A 24621-nucleotide genomic window follows, 5' to 3' on the forward strand; every position below is an offset into this window, starting at 1 on the left:
CAGTCAATCGAACAGGACACACCTGGGTAACAAGAAACACCTGTCAGTCGCATGTTCCAGTATTTTTGCTCGCCTACAAATTGGCTGGTGTGACAGAAAACGTGTGGTGTTCTATGTCGGTTATCACATCTACATGTAAATACCAGGGAATAAAAGCTGAAACTCTCTTCTCATATTCATCTTTTGATCTCAAACTCAAATGTCTTCAGTCTACAGCAAAGAAAGAAAGAAAGCATTAGCCTCGTCGTTCCAGTAGTTTCAGAGGGGAGTGTGTCTTTCTGTCCATTTAAAAGTTGTTCGTTAATAAGAATCTTTCTCGTTGGAGCAACGGCAAACAGTTCTGTAACAGTTCCACCGCTTCAGCAGTGGTGCTCTGGGTTAGTCCGAGGGTGACGCGCTGCGTATAGAAACAGATGAGCTGCAGCGAGCGAGTGTAGCTGTACCTGTAAATCTACTCTGAAGAGCTGTTCACTGGAGAACAGTGTGTGTGTAATTACAGCCAACAAATCAACATCTGCAGGAAATGTCAACAAGAACAAACCACTCCACACACTGTTCCTCAGCTAATTCTCTCGCTCTCACTCTCGTTCTCTCTCTCTCTCTCTCTCTCTCTCTCTCTCTCTCTCTCTCTCTCTCTTGCGCTCTCGCTTTCTTTCTTTTTCTCTCTCTCTTGCATTCTTGCTCTCTTTCTCTCTCTTTCTGTTGTGCTCTGTCTCTTTCTCTTGCTCTCTCGTGCTCTCTCTCTCTTTCTCTTGCTCTCTCTCGTGCTCTCTCTTTCTCTCTCCTGCTCTGTCTCTTTCTCGCTCTCTCTCTCTCGTGCTCTCTCACTCTCTCTCTCTCTTGCGCTCTTGCTCTTTCTCGTGCTCTCTCTTGCTGTCTCTCTCTTTCTGTCTCTCTTTGTGGCTGGCTGTATGTGTGTGTGTATGTATGATGAGAGAGAGATATATATATATATATATATATATATATATATATATATATATATATATATATATATATATATATATATATATATATATATATCATACATACATACATACACGTCTCTCTACCTGTCTGTCTCTTAATCTGTCTGTTTCTGTCTCTGTCTCTCAATCTCTGTCTCCATCTATGTGACTCTCTGTCTCTCTCTCGCTCTCTCTCAGCCATGCCAAACAGCGAACAGTTTTGCTCTGGATGCAGTGGACAGCATGGTGCGCTGTGGGATTCTCGTCATGGAGGAGGTGAGATCTAATATCTCTCTCTCACACACACACACTCTCATATCTCTCAGAGGTTCTTGGATTAAAATACAGCTGAAATAAAGCTTTTTTCCCTTCATTTGTACTCCGTGTCCACTCCGAGCCCGAGTGGCGATACGGGTGTGTGCCCCTGCATAAGAACGAAGGGCGGGCCTTTGCGCTGGGATTTTTGCGCATGTGCCTCCACGGTGCTCATATTAATCGTCACCGAGATGTGTGTGTGCGTATTGGAAAGTAAAAGTTCGAGTTGTACTGGTGTGTAAACTGTGAACAGATGGTGTGAATAGAACAGTGCTGAGGATGGAGCAGAGCAGGAGGGACACGGTGGAGAACGGAACAGAAAAACAGTGCAGATTGGCTCCTGAAGTGCTTACACTGCAGATTAGTCTGCGCTGCAGCAGTGTTCAGCCCTGTGTGTGTGTGTGTGTGTGTGTGTGTGTGTGTGTGTGTGTGTGTGTGTGAGGAACGAGAATGAAACACCTCCATTTACAAACGTATCGCACTCTGATTTTCCTGCACTTTGGTTTTTACTGATGGAATAAAACTAGTGAAGCGTTTAGGGTTCTAACACATAGGAGAAGATTAATGTTAATGTAACCTCGGTGTGTTTCAATAGAGTTACTGTGTGTGTGTGTGTGTGTGTGTGTGTGTGTGTGTGTGTGTGTGTGTGTGTGTGTAGGTGCAGCGGGATACTCCCCTGTGTGATTTCTGGAAAAAGCAGGGTGTTTTCTCATTTACTTCTTCAGACGACCCTGAACACTGCAGTGACTCAGAGTGTGAGGAACAGGACACACGCTCATACAAGGTACACACACACACACACACACACATATACCAGGGATGTAACTGATTACGCGTACAATATTCGGATTGATGGGGAAGCTTGCCTGAAAGGTTCAGAGGGCATCTGGTTTTGAATAAAGCGCTGGGACGCGGCGAAGACTTGCGCGAGCAAGAGGTTTTCAGTTTGTAGACACGAGCTTGAAGGACGCAGACGTCGAGCTCACAGGACGAAAACCACGTCCATCATCACGGTACAACTAGAAGGAGTGTTCTTAGTGTTTTGGTTTCCCAGCACCACTTCCCGGTCGTGCCTTCGTCAGCGGACGTCCACTTCTCGGTTGGTCCGCATCACGTCCAGTCATTCTGAATTAGTTAAAGCGCGCCTATTACGGTTTTGAAACCTGCCTAATTTTGTTCTAAAGGTCTCGTACGATAGACTTACACGCATCCGAGGTCACAAAAACAGTTTAACGTGCTCATCATGTAAACTGCAGGATTGGTGAGGGTGAGGGGTTGTATAAGATCCAGAGTTGACTGAAGTGATGTTGTGCAAATGGCTATTTGGGTGTGGTCATTTTTTTTTTTCAGTGTCTTCCGGTAGAGTTAAATATCAGATAGAGATAGCGGCGTTGTGTAACAACACGGAGATACACACACACTCTCACAATTAAGGTGTTTGAAACTGAAACTGTGTTCTCCTTCTCTGTCTGTGTGTGTGTGTGTGTGTGTGTGTGTGTGTGTGTGTGTGTGTGTGTGTAGCTGGGTCAGCCGTCTCAGTGTCCCGAGCTGTTGTTCTTTCTCTGTAGTTTACTGAGTGTCCAGCTGAGGGCGCTCTGCTGGGCTATAGAGAGCATGGACCTGCTGCCCTTTCCCCTCACAGGTTACTGCGCACACACACACACACACACACACACACACACTCATTAATTTTGCGCAGATGAGGTAAATCTCTCGTACGGGTATCACCACGGGAAAACGAGTGGCTTTATGCTCTCCTGCCTGTACGCCAGTTCACCGCGCATTTGTAATTAGTAGTGGAGGAGAGCGAGACGCGGAGTCGGCGCTGACGGAGTGAACGGCTTTGTGTTGTTTTTGTGTCGTGTTTGTTGTATAGAGACGGCGTGTGTGACTCAACTCCACGCTCACCTGAGAAACAAAGCTCAGCTGGACAGAGTGCACCACGGTCAGACCCCCCCCCACACACACACACACACGAGACACTGAGCTCTTCTCTAGTTAGTTCAGTTAGAACAAGACATTAAGCTGAGGCTATATATGGCTGGTTATCTCTCCCCGCTGACTCGGTGACATTTTACAGGACGGTTCTATAAATGAAAATTGGCATGGAGAAACGGTTTGGCTCGGGGACTAGCATCGCTGCTTTAAGCTGTTTAGCAACACTGATCAGCTGCACTGAGACTTAAGTTTGTCAGACGCTACAGAACACCACTCGCTGGTGCTTTCAAATTCCATTTCATAACACACACACACACACACACACATATATATATATATATATATATATATATATATATGGTGACTGACGAGCACAAAGAAGCATGGAGAGATTGACAGTGAGAGGAAAACTCGGCTAAAGGAAGTGCTTGTGATAACATTTCTGAATAAACCTTCACATGAACTTTTCACTGTAAATAATGAGCCTCTTGAGCTGAACCGTGTGTGTGTGTGTGTGTGTCTCATAGAGAGCTCCTCGATAAAGCTGGTGAGAGCGGCCCTGCGAACCCTGACTGATTGTGGCGTGAGTTTTTATATATATTTATATATATGACAAAGTGAAATTCACCTCTTCTCTCTCTGTTTCTCTCTCTGCATCTCTCTGACTTTCTTTGACTTTGTCTCTGTCTTTCTGTTTAACTTTATTTTTTATTCAATTAATTGTCCAAATACTTTATGGGGCCACTGTGCGTGCGTGCGTGTGTGTGTGTGTGTGTGTGTGTGTGTGTGTGTGTATATATATATATATATATATATATATATATATATATATATATATATATATATATATATATATATATATATATATATATATAGGGGTGTGTGTGTGGAAGGTTTATATAAATATCTAATTATATAAATATCTCGGACTTCCAACCCACAAGCAGACAAAACATTTGATCAGTTCAAAAGAAGTCTGAGGCAAAACAGACTAACGGGGCAGGCGTCACTGCAGTGTCGTGATGCCGTTTTGTCTCAGAGGTTTCTCAGAACCGCGGCGTTCCCCCCAACGCAGTGCAGAGTGCCCTAGAAAAAATGTAAACTAAATTCTGTGTGTATACTGACGACTGAGTGTTCTTCAGACTGTTTTCCTCATTATTTAAGTGCATTTCCTAAGTATTCACCCCCCTTTCAACTTTCCGACATCCCCGACATGGGGACGTTGTCCTCAGGGCGTTGGGTTCCTGCCAAATGGAGGACTTTGTCCCAATGTCAGAAAAGCTTTCCTCACACGTCTTCGAGTAAACTTCGCACAGGATATCATTCAAGTGTGCCATAAGTATGTCTGTCCTGTGAACAGCTCCTTCCACGGTTCCATTTTGCCATCTCAGAAACGAACGCAGAATTGAGCAGACGCCGCGACATTCGGAGCAGCGTTGCAACGTTTCAAACCGACCGCAGATTTTCATCCATTTTCTGCAAATCTCGGCCACGAGGTCTCGCTCACCAACGAACATCGCCGCGAAAGAGCGCGCAAAACGGTTGCGCCCGAAAAACGTCGTCGATCTGAAAAAATCCGCCGCAACGATCACAAAAAAATATATACATCAATATAAAAACCCTCTGAAATCCTGTACGGACCGGGTTACAGCGTGTTTCTCTTGTACCAGGTGCTGATGGAGGACCGGCAGAGCGAGGCGGTGTACCTAGAGATCAGTCCTCTTTTCCTCCAGGCCGAGAACAAACGCAAGCTCTTCCAGTTCGTCTCGCGGTTCCTCAAAGGCTGACGCAGGAGAAGCGCAGCTCTCTGCACCGCTCCAGGTTGAGTTTAGTTACAAAATATCGGTGTTTCTGGTAATCCGCTTGGAGCGAGATGTGGACTTGAACGTGGACCTTTTAAAAACTGCACTCGGTTTCTCTCTTACTTATAAATGTGTAGTTTGGAAATGTTTTGTTGTGGTTTTCAGTTTTGCACTGAAGCGATGAGCATGGTGTGCTGTAGCTAACAAGTAAAGCTCATCTCTAGCAGTCTAGCATCATGACACCTAGAGCATTTAATCCTTTAGTACCAGCAGCTGAAAATTCTTTATTTGTACGATTTAAGCGTTCAGTTTCCACACTGCTGACAGTTTAGAGCCTCGTAGCTCTAGTGCAAAACTGAAGCCTGAGCTCTGAGCTGCATGCTGTGTGTTAAGTGTGTTCGTGTCATTCGATGTAATGCTGCTGGTAGGCTGCGAGTGAGAATACTGGTAGGATTTTGAGTTGAAAATTGTCGCTTTGTTTGATTTGAAGAAAGGAATACAGGTTTTTGTTTTGCACCGTCGCTCAATCCGGATCTTTCTTTTTCCACATTCTCATACATGACTCCGTTAACGATGGGTGACGGAGCTCGCGAACCAGCGACCCTCCAGTCAGCCCCTGTAATCCCGTAACCCCCTTCTTTCACCTCATACGCGTACATATATAGACTGACTCTTAACGCACGCAGCACGGCGAGAGAGGGAGAGATGCTGACGGACAGGGCTGATCGCTGTAGTGCACCAGGTGCTGAGTAAGATCTCGAGAGACACGCACAGGTGAACTGCACAGGGACCTCCTGCGCGCTCACGGAGAAGGCGATCGATAATGTCGAGAGGGATTCGCAGATGCACAGAGGAGGAGAAGAAACGAGGTGAATACTTAAACGGGCAGGAAAGCCGAGAGGAGTAAGCGCAGCACTTTTTAGAAGAAGGAGTCGGGCTCTGAACGCGGAGCGCGCCGCAGTCTCGCACCGCGATAGATCACCTGCTTGGCAGGTTTACGCTCCCCCCGGCTCGTAAAACTCGGGTCAGTGAACCGACGGAGCAGATCCGGAGTGGTCTCTGTGAAATAATGGACGTTCGGTCAGCTCTCTGATTTTAGTCACGCGATGCTATTTCAGTATTTTAATAGTTTCTCTGATAAGAAAACGTTATGTTTTATGGTCCATGCGCTGCTGCGGTGAAACTATAGGAAAGCATACAGATATTTTCTGCATGAAATGAAGATTCTGCGTCACAGAATATTAGACTTTCCATTGTCTTCCACTCTAAAGCAGTCTCCCTAAAGGCATTTCATCATGCAGTCCGTTTTGAAAGATATTTAAAATGAACAAGAACAATGAAAAATTCTGGGGGGGGGGGGGGTGTTTAGGCGGGCTTGGGGAATGTTTTATTTCACACCGGGGGGCGGGGGGTTGACAACCCACTAATACGGTAGTGTCTCTCCCTGAACATAATCAACAGAGCTCCATCTCCTGGAAGATCACAGCACCTGCACTGTGGACCAATCATTTCTAGTGCACACGACTCGGATCAGGGTTTCAGAAACATCTAGACATTGAAGCATTTCAACGGTGGAAGTGATTTATTCTTTATTTTTCCCATCCACCTAGCTCAGATAAAAGTCAGCCAGCCGTGCAGGAGTCACACCACGGTTTTTCGGATGGACCCGATCCCCTCGACCTGACACTCCACGACGTCTCTTTTCCGTAACGCGGCATGGCTCAGATCATTACAAAGCAGTACTACTCTCTTAAGTAGTTACATGAATTACGTGAAGGCTAAATCTGAACGATAATTAAGCTTGCGATTTAACGCACAAGACACAGCAGGGGGGAGAAGATTTACTTCAAATACTAGTCATGGTAGTGATGTAATCGTAATTAAAACTGATTGGGGGGGGGGGGGGGTGTATTGAAATAATCAGCACTTGCTGCATTTTCACACGACTTAATCAGAATTGATTCGTTTCTAATATTCGTTATGTATCATCGTAGTTTTAAGAGCGTGGTCGTCGTGTGCATTTCGGATTTTAGTGATCAGAACTATTAAAAACCACGAGCTCTTTTGTGAAGGCGTTGTGAAGTGATCATGATCGCACCCCACGGAGGCTTACAGTGAAGAAAGAGAACCCTGAAGGATCCCCTTCCGTGAAGGTCTAAAATAACGCACCGAGTCTTGAACAAGTAATCCTTTTCTCCTGCCACCTTCTCTCTTATTAGGTCCCACCGACCAGCCACCGCGTGCCAGCTCCCAGCCAGGGAGGGTGAAGGAGAACGCGCGCTTCCTCCGAGACACGTGAAGCCGGCCGGGCGCATCTTTCCGAACTGCAAATCTGCAAATGTAAGCTCATAGATGCCCGCAGTGAAAAATCCCCTGTGCTTGTTATCAGATGCGTTTAATTTACAAACGCACAAACCGCACATTACTTGCGATAACGACACACCGAATACACAGCGTCAGGTTTAAGTTTGCTACTACAGAATGCTATGTTGATGTTTTCGTACTTGAACTTCGCAGGTGTTTATACAGAATCTCGCCAGCTGCGATGGCGGTTTTAACAGCACAAAGAAAGTTGGAAAGGAAAAGTGTCCACTTCATGTTTGGAACGAATCTATAAACGGTTGCCGTGGGCGTTTCCTCTTCAAGGTGCACTACGTAGGCTTTGGAGCGGATTTCAGAAGAGCGAAATGGTCCGTCTGTGGGCGGAGCTGTGAGTCATCCGCATGTGTGTGGGTGTTGGTTGTGCATTGTTTTGGCTGGTCTGTAAGCTTGTGTTCCATCTTTAGTTCTCCGTTCACACCTTAGTTTGTTAATCGTGGCTTATCGAAGGTTATCCAGCCTGTTTTCAGATGGCAGATAATGTCACGTCGGTCTAGAAATAAATGCTTAAAAGTAGAAACATTATCTGCCAATAGAACATGCTTTTATAATAGAACATATGTGGTTCTTCTCCAAACTGTTGCTGCACAGTTGGAAGCACACAACCGCATAGGACGTCTGTAGGGTTATCATTTCCCTTCAGTGGAACCGAGAGGCTCAAACCTGTTCCAGTATGACGGTGCACCTGTTCACAAAGCGAGCTCCATGAAGACGTGCTTTGTGAAGGTCGGACTGGAAGAACTCGAGTGTCCTGGACAGAACCCCGACCTCAACCCCACTGAACACCTCCGGGATGAACGCCGGCTGCAATCCAGACGTCCTCGCCTAACATCACTCACTAATGCACTGAGTGATCACAAACCCCCCACAGCCAAGCTCCGAAATCTAGTGGAAAGCCTTCCCAGAAGAGTGGAGGTTGGGGGAGGTTGGGTTTCGGGGGGGGACGACTCTAAATCTGGATTGGGATGTTCAAAAAGAACATACGGGTATGATGGTCAGGTGTCCACATACATTTGACCATATAGTGTAGATAAATTTGAACTATATTCAAGATATTTTCACTTAAAAAACGTCAGGGTCTAAACAAACTGAAATGCTCCGAGGCACATCAGTACTTTAATAGCAGTAATGTGGCATAATTGTAATTGGATTATTGCGCGACACTGGGCTGTGTCTCGTGTGGTTTACAGTTGGCAGACGCTCTTATCCAGAGTGTTACCGGTCTTGCCAAAAGGCCCAGCGGTGGCAGGTTGGCAGTGACCTCATGCCCTGATCAGTAATTCACTCTCTTAACCACTGAGCCACCGCTTCTATTTGTCAATCAGTTAAAATGAGTGGAGCACAGGATCGAACCCTGATGCATACCACAACAAACTCGCCAACTTTGATTATTCCTCAGCAGATGTCTTGTCTGTGATGAAAATCGCACACTGTAAAATAATTAATTGGTCCAGAGTGGTGATGCGATCACATCTGTGCAGACATCCCATGGAGGATCAAAGCTCCTCGCAAGGAAAATGTGTTACTGGTGTTAGTAAGGTCTGTAATTATACACGAAGACCATTTTATAAGTCTTTGTTAAAATAGTTGTCCGTTAAAATGTCGCCGTCGCCTTTCGTTTATGTCTGCAGGCCGCATGTGATGATGGAGCTTCGGGTTTTATTACGTCTACGTGTTGCTTTGGACACGTCTACCACTTTTCCAAACAGAAAACTATTTCAACCACTTTTCATAAACACTTGTGGCTTTTCAAGTGCTAGCTTTATGAGTAGAGATAAAACATGCTAATTGAACACATTCTTTAGTCATGTGCTCAAAATATAACTCTTGGGGCCTCACCGAAAATAATTTGCGCTTCACTGTTGTGTAAATTACGTTCCTAATGACTTGCGATTGATGTCAAAGTCATTTCGCAACAAGAAAATATCCGTTGCAAATGAAACATGCCACACGGTGGCTGCCTGCCACTCGAGCGGGCGTGTGCCAAGTCTCCACGGTGCTGAACGACAGCCAATGTTAAGAGCATCTAATTGGGGGAAATTAGTAGCGTGATGAAGGTTTGAATTTAATCACAGAGGAGGGACCGAACAGAAGCTGCTGTTCTCCCTTCAGGCTACGCTGCTGCATACCAATCTACTGTTAGAGACGAGAGAAGCAATCAGGCTTTAGAATCCATCCACGATGCACTAGTACCAGTCTCACAATGTGTTCGGTTTAGCTCTTCACTTTGTTTCCAACGCTGCAATTATTTCTCAATTTATCAGTGCTGCACATGTAGGATTAAAACACACCAGAGAGTTAAATTATCAAGTGTGCAAGATAACAAAGCTGCGCAGTACCTGTCGATAACCCATTAATCAACCGCTAGTTTAAAACATTTCTACTGAATGAAAACCTCACACACAGCTGAACTTTTATGAAAATGTACTGCATTTTTTTAAAAAGTAAATTAATATATTAACTGTTAATAAATATTAAAGTAAAAAAAAAAGATACACATCCAAACTGAACCAAAAAGTAACACTCCAAATAACACAAAAAAGAAATACGTCCAAAATGAATCAAATAACAACAAAATTTGTCTACGATAGTTTTTAATTTCGCCTCTAGAGGCCGCTCTCATACTGTATAACGACAAGAACACTTCGCAAAGCGGGTTTCCGGCGCCGATCAATCGGTCGACCTTTAATATAAAGCACGTTTTCCCATTTGGAGGCACTGCGACTTGAACCGATAGGAATATTTTATGATTTTCATGAAAGTACAATATTAGTATATGTAGTTTTGTGTGTGTTTATTTTTAAACAGTAGGTGTGCTGCTCCATGTAATAAATTAACACTACTGTGATCAGTGAGTTTATAATCCCAAACAGTGCATTATAGCAGTCTGCATAACCTCTGAATACTGTATTTTCTGAATTATAAAGAACCCCCCCCCCCCCCCCAGGCGTTGTGACTTCTACTTGTAGGGACCTGTTTATTTTGGTTTTAGCCAAGCAGGTGTCTGATGGGTCATGTTTTAGAAGCAGTACAAAGAACTAATCAAATTTAGCACGCGGGTGTAGTCATGAGGTTTGTTTTGATGCCACATTTTATTCAAAAGCTCATTAATTAGAATTTCATGTAAAACATTACTTTTTTTCATGGGGAGGGGGGTTTGCTGGTTTAAAGGAAATTAGCACTAAGGTGTGTTCAAATGTTGGTTATAAAAGAAACACTTCAGCCGGCAAGATGAAGATGCTAAGAGAAGAGCGAGTGTAATTAACTTTTGTTCATGTAGATGAGCATTTGAGATCTGAACTTGGACCCGAATTAATGAGAAACATAAGCACATGATTATGATTAACACATCAGTGTAAACACCAACACACTGTAAACACTCGTGGAACACTGCAAGGCCACGGACCTTAAAATCGACACGTTTTCGATGTGGCGCGTTAACGATAACGCCTAATCGAAAAGCTTTCCGACTTCGTATTAATTTTGAAGAATGTGCTATCCTTTGTTTCTCCTCTCTCCAAAAGTAATCTCAAAGGATACGTCTGTACAGATGTTCCTGCCTCAGTAGGAGATAACGCCGGAGCGGTTTTCTGACTCATTTCTGCAATCGCTTAGTTCCGCACGGTTTGGAACGTCATCAAACGCCAGACGTGATCAATGACGTTCTAAACCAGTCATCACCAAGGGCACCTCTTAACGTTTCCGAGGATTTCGGCTCGCCGAAACTTATCGCGCCCCTGTCTTTTATGTACGTTTACTCAGGGGATTAAATAAGCCACGGTGTTTCTCTATCACCATGACCAGGTCATATTAGTCTTTTAGAGATTCACAGGATTGGAAAATGGAGAACAAGCCTACGCAGTGTAAGAAACTGAGCTCACCTTTAGAAAGATGGATGGTTTTCTGAACACGCCCACTCCTCTAATTTTTATTTTATTTCTTACTATTATATATATTTTGTTTGTTTAAGCTATTGATATTTTTTAGTGAGTATGTATGAATGTATGTTCTACTCTATATGCAAAACCTTTCAATAAAAAAATAAAAAAGATTAATACACAAGGTGTTCAGGGTTCTTCTTTAAAACTCTACCAGGATTCTTAAAGGTAACTCGTTTAAAATGATTATCTGATCATCATCTCTAGTTAATGGCGTCCGAATTAGTCAGGATGCATGGAACCAGCATCTCTACTAGGACTTGTCTGAAACCCTAAATAAATGAATGAGCAGAAGGAATAAGCTATGGAGATATTTTTTGGGTTATGGAAAGCTGTGATTGAGCATTTTCTTGATTATGCGTTCATCATGGTTGTACTTTTGTTTACTTCTCAGGTATGCCATAGAGTGTCTAAAGGAAGGCATATTTTCATTTTCTTCTGCTGTCTGGTCGTTTGGAGTGACGCTCTATGAGATCCTGACACGCTGTGACCATCGTCAAAGTCCACCTGTGGTCAGAAACCATTCCCCACCTCGGTCTCTTCATGTTTTTTAATAATAAGTGTACACAATGTATATTTTTTATAATTGTGGAGAGCATTTGTTGTAGATTATGCTTGTGTATAATATCTACTGAATAGTGTAATATTGGTTCACAATTTGATGTACTTGCCCTAGAAATATATCGAGGTGACGGGGAGGAACGTACCAGGTCACTTAATTATAAAAAAATTGATCACCCTGGTAGAGGAAAACGGGCCGTGGCCATGCCCTCAAGGACTGTCAAGAGGAGGTAGTGTGAAACATTCAAATCACCGAAGCCTACTCTACTTATCTCAAACACTGTGCTAATTCAATGTCTTGTGCTAAATGTAGATGTACGTGCTGATGGAGCAGCGTCCAACATTTGAGTCCCTGGCCAGGGCTTGGGAGGAAATTCGGCGGAAATATTTTAGTCCTAATTAGTTTCTTGATCAAAGTATGGGCTTAATCGGGTTTTTTGTCCATGTAAACGCAGCTAATGTTAAGTTGAATTGACCCAGAATGTATTGAGACTGTTCGTTCTAGTTAAGATAATAACTAGTTAACAATTCTGTCTACAGTATACTGTACTGAGGTTCCAGTAGAAACATTTCTTTCTTATTTTTTTTCCATATAACGGCATGCCTGGAAGTGCTGCGTTCTTTACTTAACTGTAGGTTATTTTCAAAAGCATGGGAATATTTTGTATTTTCATTTTGTTGCATTACATCATTGTATGATAGAACAATTTAAACAGTAAATATATTAAGTGTGCTAAATATACACCAATTCAGTTCCGTATGGAGTTTCACAAGAAGTCTGAGACTCTGAAAGTCACACAAACACAGTATTAAATAAATACCAAGATATAAAAACATTTCAATCCACTGGAAAGAGAAGGTACCTGTGTGTTGGCAGATGATGAAAATGTGAGAAGGTTTACTAAAACGTGAAGTCTCTTCATGTTGCCTGTGTGCTAGTAACACTGAGAAGCTCTACAAAAAGAAAAAAGGGAGAAAACAGATTTGTTTCCTCTTTTCAGAGTCAAACTCCTCCCTGATGGAGCTGTTTTTTTTTGCATTTTTAAAAAAAAATTTACTTCCCCCCCCACAGTAAATGCGGAAGGTGCATCAGTGCAGCAATCCAGGATGGTCAAAATTCCCCAGGTTTAGTCACTAGTAATGTCTTCACACTGATAATACTGAAAATATTATTCTTTATAATAACATTTCCTTTACCATATTTGAAACACTGCCATTTCAGATGTGTTATGATGGACCGAGTAATTTTACTACAATGCCAACCAGATGCTAATGTCTATTATGATCTAAAATGGAATTTGGCCAGACAAACAGATAATCAGATCAGCTTCTGTTCAGGTCTGACAGGTTTAGTGGCAGGATCAGGTTAAGATGTTAACTTTAAAATCCAACACAATGGGTTAAGCTGGTAGCACAAAGACATGGCACATATTCGTCATCTGAAGTGGATTCTGAATCATCACACTTTTTTTTTTGCCCTTTAGCAGGTACAGTAACAGTATGGTTAGATGAGGCAGGACTCAACATGTGTTTTGTTAAGGAAAAATCCAAGAATCTTTGTCAAAGTCCATAGGTCAGAAAACGAAAACAAGAGCAAGAGTCAAAAGCAGGAAACGCGAGATAATGCTTGGCAAAAAATAATAATAAATAAACTAATCCAAGGCTTAACAGAGAACAGGTGAACACTGTAGGGTAACCAACCAATAGCAGGACAGGATGGAGACAGGGCTAGAGTAGAAACAACACAGGGAAAAGTAAACAAAAGCACATGATTTGAACCCAAAACAAAGGCAGAGAGATGGGGAAATTAGTAACAGGTTCATTGGATAATTAAGGGTTCTTCGCTTCCAAAGAAGGCTGAGGATCTGAGTGACTTTGACAAGGGCCAAATTGTGATGGTTAGATGACTGGGTCAGAGCATCTCCAGAGCAACAAGTCTTGTGGGGCGTTCCCGTCATGCAGTGGTTATTACCTACCAAAAGAGCTCCAAGGAAAGACAACCAGTGAACCGGTGCAAAAGTTAATACTGGCTATGACAGAAAGGTATCAGAACACACAGTGCGCGTAGCCAGAGACCAGTCAGAGTGCCCATGCTGACCCCTGTTCATCACCGAACGCAACTACAATGGTCACGTGAGTATCAGAACTAGACCGTGGAGCAATGAAAGAAGAAGGCCTGGTCTGATTCACGATTTCTTTTATATAATGTTGACAGATATATGTGCGTCACTTACCTGAGGAAGCGATAGCACCAGGATGCACTATAGGAAGAAGACAGTATGATGCTCTGGACAGTATTCTGTTGAGAAAACGTGGGTCCTGGTATCCATGTGGATGTTACTTCGTACCACCTACATAAACATTGCAGACAGAGTACGTGTCACGGTTTCCTCATTAAGCAGCATGCTGGAGAGCATGTGGGCGCGTGCACGAGTACCTGCTTCTCATTTGGTGACAATCGTGACATTGGACACATGCATTTTCGTTGTTTCAGTTACGTCTCCTCCCTGTTCTGGCTGTTATTTCACGCGTCTGGATTTGTGTCAGCCCTCAGCAATTAACACGCTGATTATGTTTGTATATATACCACGCGTCTCCCAGCACACGGTGTGGAATATTAAAATAGATTACATACGGTAGTTTACCTCAATCATAGTCATAGTCTTTATCCATGTTATGTTCCATGTTAGTTTAGTTCATTGCTGGTTTTTCTGCTCCCAGTTCCTAGTCAGTTTGTTTCTCGACACTGTTTTCCATGACCTTGAGTCCTGCTTTGCCACGTTTATGCCCGTTTGCCCATCGCCTGACCTTTTGCTTGTTTTGGATTACGATTTATCTACCCGTGTCTCTCTTCAATAAAACTATTGAACTGCACTTGCATCCATCCCTATCTGCTGAATACTGAACAGTATTCCCTAATGGCAGTGATCTTACAGCAGGATAATGCCCCCTGCCATACTGTTCAGGAACAGTTTGAGGAACATATTATTTTGTTTATTTATTTAAACTTTATTTAGTCATTTATTTTTATTTTCTTTTTGTTTTTATTGGGTATGCACGAATGTGTTCTAATCTGTACAAAAAACAAGTTTGGCTCCCAATTTGTTGATTCACAGAGCTATACAAAATAATCTCTAACTTTTTTCTCCTTTTATAAATGTGGCTCTCAGTGTACTGAAGTTTGTTTTTTTTCCCAATGTGCCATGTCTTTCAATAAAATAAAAAAAATTTAAAAAGAAAACAATTGAGTGTTTTTTGTCTAAAATGTTCAACATTACTGGTTGTGACCTGGCTCTTGTTTGGCAGGTGAATGTCGTCGTAGGGGCCCGTGATAGAGATGGGGAACTTGCTGAAGATGATGGGCTCAGTGGGGATGGGGGCGTTCTGCTCCAGGCAGTGGTCTCTGTAGTTCATACATACATACAGACAGACAGACACACACACCACCTTGTCCGGGCCAGTGACCAGAGCCAAGAGCTGAATATCAGTGTGAGGGAGCACACAGTCGCCACTGGACATGGCTCTGAAACGGAGAAGCAGCTATGGAGTTAGAATCATGCCACTAGAGATCTGAATGTAAAAACACTTAAGGGTGTACAAGTGAATATTCGTGAACCTACAGGAGAGAAATACACCAAGCCTGGACACACCTGTGTGAGCGAGTGCATGTCTTGTGTTGCTGATGGCCGATAGTTGTTTTTTTGTTTTTTGTTTTTTTTTTACGTTAAAAAATCAGATACATATTCTGATATACAATAATTATAAGGTCAAAAATTGAACAGACGTTAACAGGTTTAATTAATGAGGATTTTTTATTTTACTGTCAAAAGCCAAATCAATATAAATAAATATAAAAACTACATATGAGACTTAAGTCGAGACTTTTAACCAGAAGCAGATTTTACACTTTGCTGTAAAATTTTCACCTGTTCGTCAACAAATCATAAGTTGTATGCTGCCAAAAGTTGTTTTACACAAATAACCCATTTCCTGTGAGCGAATAGCTCCCTCTAGTGGCTCACTGTGGGTTTAGAGACATTACCAGTGTTTTAAAAGCATGACTTCCACCAATGCCAAGAACATTTTGTAGGCCAACTGATATTGATTACTGGAGGTCAATTTTAACAGCTAATATTGATCTTTAGACAACAGGACAACGTTTTATCATGTTTTAGTCATTTAGTTGTTCGTTATAGACCAAATTTAGTCAGCTAAACTTGATCTAAACCTTAAGGACTGAATTCTCAGTTTTGGATATCAGCCAAAAGATTACATGTAAGTGAGTCCATGAAGTCTGCCCCACCTCTGAGCACACTCTATGCCTTTCTCTCCCAGCTCCAAGAACTCCCTCATGGTGGACGGCACGGTCTGATCAAACGCCTTCAGGTCGACGACGCCGTTCGCGCTCTCCACACCGACCCTCGCACTTCACTCGGCTCCCCGTCGGCGGAACTGGACCAGGCGCATGCTGGCTGAGGTGAGGGTGCGTGTGCCTGAGCCTACAGAAAACACATGACCGAGTCTCCTCAAACTGAACCACGAGCCTCACACCACTCTCATCTCATCTCCTCTCTCTCTCACACACAGGGGTGAAGGGTCAGAGAGAGAAACAAGAGGATATCAGGGTCAGAAAAAAAAAAACAGAGAAAGATTTGAGACTTAGAAAGTGTATAAACGATGTTTTGGATAAATAATTGTCGTATTATCAATTTTTTATTCTAATCTTTTGAGATACTGGATCTTTGATTTCCAAGAGCTGTAAGCCGTATTAATCAGGATTAAAACAAAAAGGCTTACAATATTTCTAATAATAATAATAATAATAATAATAATCCTTACAATTACAGTAGGGTTTCAGCCCTTCGGGCTGGAATCACTACTCTTGGATGTTCACCTGGATTTTTTTTTTTTTTTTACTCCGTAGCAAATAAACAAAATCACAGATATGACAAAACATTTTTTGTTTAATCTATTAGACAGTAGCCTTTGGGGTAGAACATGATTTGGGGACAATTTGGAAACACAGGATCTTCCTGATGATTTCAGGAACACACACATAGCCCACCCCAAACTAGTCTCTGAGCTGCTGGACGCAGTCCTACCTGTAAAGCTATTGCAGTATGCAAATGTAATGCACACACCAACAAATTAGACCGTTTCCCTAGGTCACACCCGAGCGGACCATGCAGCGAAACAAAAGCAGGCAGCGACAATGACATCCTTAACACCACTACTCTGTGTACTATCCTCTGAGAAAATAATCACTCCTCCTTCACAGCTTTTAAACCTCCAAGCACGAGCTACGGTGGAGAAAAAGGTTTTGTGTGGCGCAAAGCAGGCTGCACGGTTGTTGAAGGAGTTTGGCGATGCCCCCAGGGCTGTCCTCGTCTTCAAAGCTGATGCATGGCAGGGACCAGGCATCAAAAGATAGCTGCAATAACAAAGCATTGGTTTCTCTAATTACTCAAAAAAAAAATTTTTGTTGTTTACGCACAACTCATAACGTGGGTTGAGGTTTGAAGGTAGAAAAGGCCGCGTCCCTACGTCCAAACAGGACTCAGACGCGGTAGCAAAGGCGTTGCTTTAGAAAAGTAATTCCTAGATGGGGAATTCCCCCAAAAAATCTCCAGTGATAATGGCACACCTTTTGTGAGTCATGCCCTTAAGCAGGTGGGTGAATATTTGGGTATTGACTTAAAGCAGCACTGTGCATATCATCCAGCTAGTGGTGGGGCGGTAGAGAGAGAAAATGGGACACTAAAAAACACATTGAGCAAATGCTGTTCTGAAACAGGCTTAGGATGGGCTTAGCCTCTTTGGGATAATGTTTGGGAGACCTCCACACACAGGAATTGGACCTGTGACAGCTCGTCTTCCCGACGCTGCAGCATGTGATGTAATGTTAAATTACTGTGCAGCCCTGTCCTCTGCTCTGCACTCTATCCACAAGCAGGTAAAGGCAGCACTTCCAGCCCCAGCCACAGGACCAGGTGGAACAAGCCACGGTGGTCTGGGCCATTCCAGGTTCTCGTTGTCACTCATTCAGCAGTGAAAGTCAACCAGAAAGCCACGTGTGCATGCGAGCCACTGCAGGAGAGTGCCAGAGCTGAGCAATGAGCTGAAGAAGACAGGACTTCAATAGGAGGACCTACGCTCACGAGCCACAAACTGCATATACACACCCACACACACCCATTCTCACACCAGTTCCTTGTGGTTACACAACACAAGATACCAAGTGGTATCTAGTAACCTGCGAAATCACGGACATGTAATTTTTGGAGCAAATGTTGACGACACGGAAACTGTACTCTTAGGAGAACTGAACTTCATTAGTGCGTACTATATAGCCACGTGACTTTGCTACCTCACCTCTTACGCCCCAAAGCTCCCTGACCACAGACTACTGTTGCAGACTAGACACAAATCATTAGATGTCGACCTGCACATCCACTCATACATACAAACCTATTCCTAATCCTGCACCCTTCTCCTGGTATAGGTGGTATCTGTTAGCAAGCCCTGTCACAGAAATAAACTCACAGATCACTGGGACCGTTCCCGACAACACTGGGGGTCCAGGGGTAGACCCTTAAGCTAGAACGATAAACCAAAGCATGATATTGAAGTTTATTGGGTGGAAGACTTAATGAACAATCACGCCAATCACATCGTTGCAGCAAAGAGAGTGCATGACGCACACAATTTTACCCAAATTTGTTATTTAGCTGATGCGTCAAATCTGTTTTACCGAGATGTTTTAAGTTTCACACGTAATCTTCGCCCATGGCCTTGATGGACTGCATGAACTGAGGCACTTCGTAGTTGACGTGCAACAGCATGCCGTCGCCCACGCCGTCTCGGTACACCACGATGCGTGATGGCAAACATTTGTAGTAGTTTTAGAAGGCCTTCAGCGCAGCTGAGGAAAAGAAATCAAAACAAAAAGGGATGTTTTAATACACTTCTTAACTGAAGCGACAATTCTAAAATCGCTCGCTTTTTGTACCACGTTCCATCAGACTGCAGAGTCAGGATTTAATTTGGTTTTTGATTTTGGTTGTAGTTGAAATCACAATGCCGGATATATTTCAGTTCCTTGAAAAACGCCCAGTGCTTGAAGAACAGAACCGTACCGGGATCGCGACGCTCCACAGCTCTCCTCCCATCTTGCAGTTCATCTGCAAGGCGATCTTTGTGGCTATGGTCATGAGGGTCGGAGGTCTGCTGAGGGTGCGAGCCACCACACACTGGCTTGGAGTGGGACAGTCCACACACACAGGTACTTCACGCAATCGTATTTATCCTTACGGTTGGTTGACAGGATCACAACCACCTTACACACATGATTTAAAGTGAGTGCTTGAGAACAAGAAGTAATGGTAATCTGTAGACTGAGGCTGTTAATCTTAAATATTCCTATCCCGTATGCTTAGACCCATAAAAGGATATACTGTGACAAAAATCACATCGCAGCAGTTGCACTACACTGCGTGCGTCACATCACAAAAGGTGAACGGACTTTAACAAAGAAAATCAAACAGCAATATCCTTAAACATTCATTCTTTTTTTAAAAATAAAGTTTCATTTGACTTATTTATTAGAAGTGTCATGATACTAGCTTTTATTTTCCTTAATCAAAACCTTGAGTATCAGCTGATACCCCTCCGATATTGTTTTCTTTAATATCTACAACGCTCGTTATTTTAACTGAAGCACTCGGTTTACCATTAAACTTTTATACAAAAAAAACATACGTAAAGTATGAATATAATAAATTCAATCCTAGTGAAAGAACAGTCAAGTCTCTTTAACATACATCAGTATATGATTTGATTTCTGTTTTCTCTGATAGCTGATCCACCGTTTGTTGTTTTTTTTTTGCTGCTATCAGGTCCTGGATCAGTGCCATCTATATTATTTACCCATAGTAATGTGGGTTTTTTTTCTTCTACCCCCTCTTTTATTTTATAATCAAAGTCCTTTCAAACATATATTTCATATCACATTCATGCAGTTATCTAATCAGCCAATCATGTGCCAGCAGCACATTGCATAAAATCATGCAGGTACAGGTCAAGAGCTTCAGGTAAAGTGTACATCAAACAACCGTGGCATGGTTACTGGTACCAAATGGGCTGGTTTGAGTATTTCAGAAATAAGGCGTTTCCATCCACACAACTGTTGCTCACTCAATGCTTTTCACACCATTCTTAGTAAACTCTACAGACTGTTCTGTGTGAAAAGCCCAGGAGAGCAGCAATTTCTGAAATACTCAAAGCAGCCCATCTGATACAAGCAACCATGCCACAGTAAAGGTCACAGAGATCACAATTTTCACCCACTGTGATGCTTCGTGCTGCTGCCCCATGATTGAATAACTACATGAATCTGAGGGTGTTTCTAATAAAATGGACAGCGAGTGCATTACTTATTCATTCAAATAATGAATATAAGGTTCTTTACGTTACTAGTCACGTTTTTCTAAGCAATACAATACATTTTCTATACCTTAACTCCTAAAAAGTACGGATGCTAAACTGAACATTTCAGCATAACATACACAAACAAATCTACAACAAACATCACGCTTGATTCTACCCAGTGTGTGAGACCCACCATCTGAACCTGTTGCCCCACGTTCTGCTGCAGAGCTCTCAGCAGAGCCTCCGGTCAATCATCGTACTCGATCCTGCACACAAGGGGAAAAAAATGAAGTGGGGGAGGGGATAAAAAGTGTTAATGCTGCAATTAAAACATGATCCTTGCTCAACATCGCTTTGGTTAAAATAAAACACTACGCACAGTAACAACTGCCTTCCGCTATGAATGAAAGAAAAGCTGTCGAGCTGCTCTTCATTTTAGCGCGTGCAGTTCGGAAAACACGTTTATTTGCCGAGACCATTGAAACGTTTGTGCCTAACTGATCGACTGCAGCTGAATACAGACGATATTAGAGCAAAGTTGTACTCGTACCCCCCACACACACACAAACTCGACTCAGCAAGAGTGCGACACGTCACGTACAGTTCTGTTTTCTCTGTGTGTTCTGTGGTCCCCCTTACTGCTCTCGCTCCCTGTAGGATCCTTGGTGCAGATGTCAACAAAGCGCTGGTCTCCACACTGATGTCTCAGTTTGCCCATGAAGTCGAGAACAGTCTCGCTGCGCAAAACCTTATGGGTCACATCAACACAGCATGATGCCGGACTCGTACTGCAGGATGCTGGTCACAAAGCCAGGCCAGATGGACAACCTGCAATGAAAAAAACAGAATACGGGTCAAATGCTTCATACGCCCACATACACTCGTTTAAAAATATATATCATCAGTTTTGCCCCAGTGTTATTCTGCAACAACTACTTATTCCTGTGTTAAACCTGCAGGAGTGGAACTCCTGTATACACACACACACACACACAAAGAGCAAGTACTTGTGCTGAGGGATATTCAGGGGGTCCCCGGGGTTGTAGTAATGACAGCCGATCTGCTGCATGTTTAGAATCTTCAGAATCCTGAAAACGACAGCTGAAGTTGAACAACCGGGGTGAAGGAAATAATCAGCTAAATTTACTGCTTAATAGAAGTATCTCCTCCTACCTCTTGAAGACAATGTTGTAGAACTGCAGGCACACGGGCGAGGATGGAGGCAGTTCGTTGGTCAGCGTGACCGTGATCTGGATTTTCTCTCCCTTGTTGCTCAGTCCACAGCACCATCTCCTAGCGCAGGGCTTCCCAAACCTTTCCAGTGTAAGGCCCCCCAAATGGCATTAACATTTGACCGAGGCCCCCCTTTTGCAAGATGTCTTTAAAACACATTAAAAATACAGACTTCTGAATATATCCCCCACATATATAACATGTTATAGTATTAAAAATAACACAAAAAAAACTAAAAAATAACTTTATAGTAGTGCGCACATATATATGCACACACACACATACATACAATTTATTTAATTTTTACACCAAATGGTTGAGGCCCCCCCAGGGCACCCCCCACTTTGAAAACCACTGTCCTAGAGAAACACTACTATCGTTAGCTCTCTAAACAAGTAGAGAGATCTCAAAGTAACGCCACAGCATTTTCTCTATCCGCTTGACATGTGTATTTGTGATTACCGTGGACAGTAATGAACATGTTTCCCTGTACCAAAAACAGCAAAAACCCCTTTGACCTAAAAATTTGTCTAGAATGTTAAAAGTCTTAGCATGAAAATGTCTTTCTAAGTCTGATCTTATGTATGGTAACGTTAATGTGCCACAATATAACACAAGTAGGCATGAGAAAAACTTGAGCTTAATGTAAAATTGATATTAAGTGCAACCCATAGTAATTAAACATTATTTCATCCATCCATCTTCTATACTGCTTATCCTTTTCAGGGTGACGGGGGAACCTATAACAGGGAGCATCGGGCACAAGGCGGGGTACACCCTGGACAGGGTGCCAATCCATCGCAGGGCACACTCACTCATACGCTACGGACACTTTAGACACGCCAATCAGCCTACCATGCATTTAAGTAGATCTAGTTATTGTTAAATAGAGAATTGATTTGAATATTTTCTTTTACGGTAACAGCTTTCCTTCTTTAATAAAAACAAACTCTTGAAAGAGGTGATTCTATAAAAAGACAAACTGTTGTTTAATGCAGTCTGAAAAAGAGACAACTTTTAATTAGATGAATTGTGCATCCTTACCGTGCCTGGAGCTCCATCCTCTTGGCCACGAGGATCTGGATGTCCAGACATGATGTCTACTTAATTCCACCCAAACTATAAATGAATACAAAATATATATCTACAAATATATACACTAAAAAAAACAACAACAATGAATATAAACTTGTCCCAATATGTGCAGATCAAACACTAAGCACGCACCACATATGGAGCACGTGCTCCACACCTGCCTCGTGCAGTCACTGTTAGCGCTTTTTCCTGTCAACAAAAACATTGTTTTTAAATGACGAAGTGTTGATTAAATAGTATTTTTTTGCATAAAGAAGAGTTAAGCTCATCTTGGGAATACATTAAGAATATTGAATACAAAACGTTTGTCCAATTTTGTGTGTTAAGACAAAAAACACATTATGACCTTTAAACCTTCATCCTAATCATGATGGGGGCGAAAAAAAAACGATTAGGCTAGGCGTTTACGACCAAAGGGGTTGGGTTTATTTTTAGCGTAATTCTTATCATTTCCACACTCAAAGCACTTTTAATACTTGTTTTTCTGTACAAAACTTGTTGAACAAAAATTTTCTTCGAGTATTGTGATTTAGAGTAGGACGCAACGGCTAATTATCTGACTAAAACTGGCTGGCATTTGCTCGTTATTTACTACAAACTAGTTAACTAGCATTAATTTAAAAACAAGAACACAAAAATAACTAAATATAACTATTAAAATAAACACCACATTTGCCTTAAACATCCTCACCGTGACTGTACACTCCTGACGAGCAACTCAATTGGACCGTCCGCCTCGCGCTGTCCTCTTCACCGACATGTATCAATCCGCGCCACGTTTATCACCTTTATTTTAACATCTAAATTATATATATTATTTATAGTTTCTGTTTTTTTATTCTTTGTTTTGGTAATTATTCCATATTATAGGGACTGATATTTAAAAAAAAAAAAGTCAAATATTTTTTTTCAACATAAGACAAGGTACTATTTTCACTGGAAGAATACAAGTTCAATTTGGGTAGTGCGATGAACATCGGCACTACTTTTTGCTCGTTGACCTCAATTACAAGATGGCGGACGGAGTTTCAATTCAAAATGGCGTCTGTCCACCAGATGATGCACAAACACAGACAAATACAGTACAAACATTTGTTATTGGGAATATTCTGGGGGGGGGAAATGTTCACTATTATCACGTTGACGTTAAGGAAGCAGTGATCCTGTTGGGGGAAAAGGAGAAAAAGAAACGGACTGTTATGGGAATTGTCTTAATGGCTTCCAGTACATGGTACTTTGGAGGGGAGCTGCCGTTAGTTGTTTTCGTTTAAATAAACAAGTAAACAAATACATAATATTTTATATTCATTTAAAATCTGTTGCACGTTTATTCATATCATTATATTATTCAACTGTTGGTTAAAGGTGCAAAAAAGGAATCGACAATGCAATTAATAATTCATCAATTTAAATCTAATACATTTATTTTCTAGTATTTCCCCCACAGAATTTTTATGTAAACATAAATATAAATAAAAGCTTCTTATTGTTGCCAGATTGAACAATCGAGTGAACTTTGAAACATGTTTTTTTCTCTTCTGTGGATTTATACTGTAGCCTATTAGTTCATTAATAATGAATTTAGTCACAGTTTGCTATGATTTATTACTAAAATATTTAACTCTTGCTTAAAGGAGGAAAAAAAAATTAATCCAGTAGGCAATGATGTCAATAATTAATACATTTAACCTGGATAAAACTATTTTGTTGTATTTTCCCCCAGATATTGTACACTTTTTTTTAATGTAAAATAAACTGGGGAGGTTTTTTGTGTGGATGAACAGTCTACTGCAGAGGATTGACACCAGCAGAGCTCCTGGAACCCTTCTTCCTTGAATCACTTGATCAAGATTTCCCGAATCAGGGAATGTATACCTGTAGCTGTCTACTTGTGTGAGTACTTTCCCTTTTAATTGTCAGGATGTCGTTGGTCTGTGCAATTTCCTGTTTTGGCTCCTCCTCTTCCGTTTCGCTTTGTAATTGAAT

At 42.1% G+C, this 24621-nt stretch overlaps 3 protein-coding genes across 25 annotated transcripts in view; 1 reads left to right on the top strand and 2 right to left on the bottom strand.

Annotated features, from left to right (window-relative positions):
• Nucleotides 1-24621, top strand: part of gpat2 (glycerol-3-phosphate acyltransferase 2, mitochondrial) — a 163249-nt gene that overhangs the window by 135572 nt on the left and 3056 nt on the right. For 9 of the 23 annotated variants that reach the window (XR_008396392.1, XR_008396388.1, XR_008396402.1 and 6 more), the window contains 8 exons: nucleotides 1146-1223; nucleotides 1921-2046; nucleotides 2784-2904; nucleotides 3139-3207; nucleotides 3728-3783; nucleotides 4871-5021; nucleotides 7222-7342; nucleotides 11714-12622. Coding sequence is in view for 8 of the 23 variants with exons in the window: in XM_053680064.1 (XP_053536039.1) it covers nucleotides 1146-1223; nucleotides 1921-2046; nucleotides 2784-2904; nucleotides 3139-3207; nucleotides 3728-3783; nucleotides 4871-4987 (567 nt within the window). In the remaining 15 variants the exon portion in view is untranslated. Of the gene's footprint in view, nucleotides 1-1145; nucleotides 1224-1920; nucleotides 2047-2783; nucleotides 2905-3138; nucleotides 3208-3727; nucleotides 3784-4870; nucleotides 5519-7221; nucleotides 7343-11713; nucleotides 12623-24621 lie in introns of those variants that run through there. The other 14 variants (XR_008396393.1, XR_008396390.1, XR_008396391.1 and 11 more) reach the window with 14 other exon arrangements.
• On the bottom strand, nucleotides 13956-16347 carry fahd2a (fumarylacetoacetate hydrolase domain containing 2A). The gene is given in 3 exon segments (XM_047155380.2): nucleotides 13956-14231; nucleotides 15169-15403; nucleotides 16184-16347. Coding segments are annotated over 3 exon segments (489 nt in total). The 3' UTR covers nucleotides 13956-14141.
• Nucleotides 15721-23384, bottom strand: piwil1 (piwi-like RNA-mediated gene silencing 1). Its single transcript, XM_053680559.1, is given in 11 exon segments — nucleotides 15721-16379; nucleotides 18632-18802; nucleotides 19007-19157; nucleotides 19160-19216; nucleotides 20909-21071; nucleotides 21073-21135; nucleotides 21315-21395; nucleotides 21481-21621; nucleotides 22585-22659; nucleotides 22768-22824; nucleotides 23327-23384. Coding segments are annotated over 8 exon segments (828 nt in total). The 5' UTR covers nucleotides 22602-22659; nucleotides 22768-22824; nucleotides 23327-23384; the 3' UTR covers nucleotides 15721-16379; nucleotides 18632-18647.

This window comes from Ictalurus punctatus, chromosome 5, assembly GCF_001660625.3.
Source record: "Ictalurus punctatus breed USDA103 chromosome 5, Coco_2.0, whole genome shotgun sequence".
Taxonomy (NCBI): domain Eukaryota; kingdom Metazoa; phylum Chordata; class Actinopteri; order Siluriformes; family Ictaluridae; genus Ictalurus; species Ictalurus punctatus.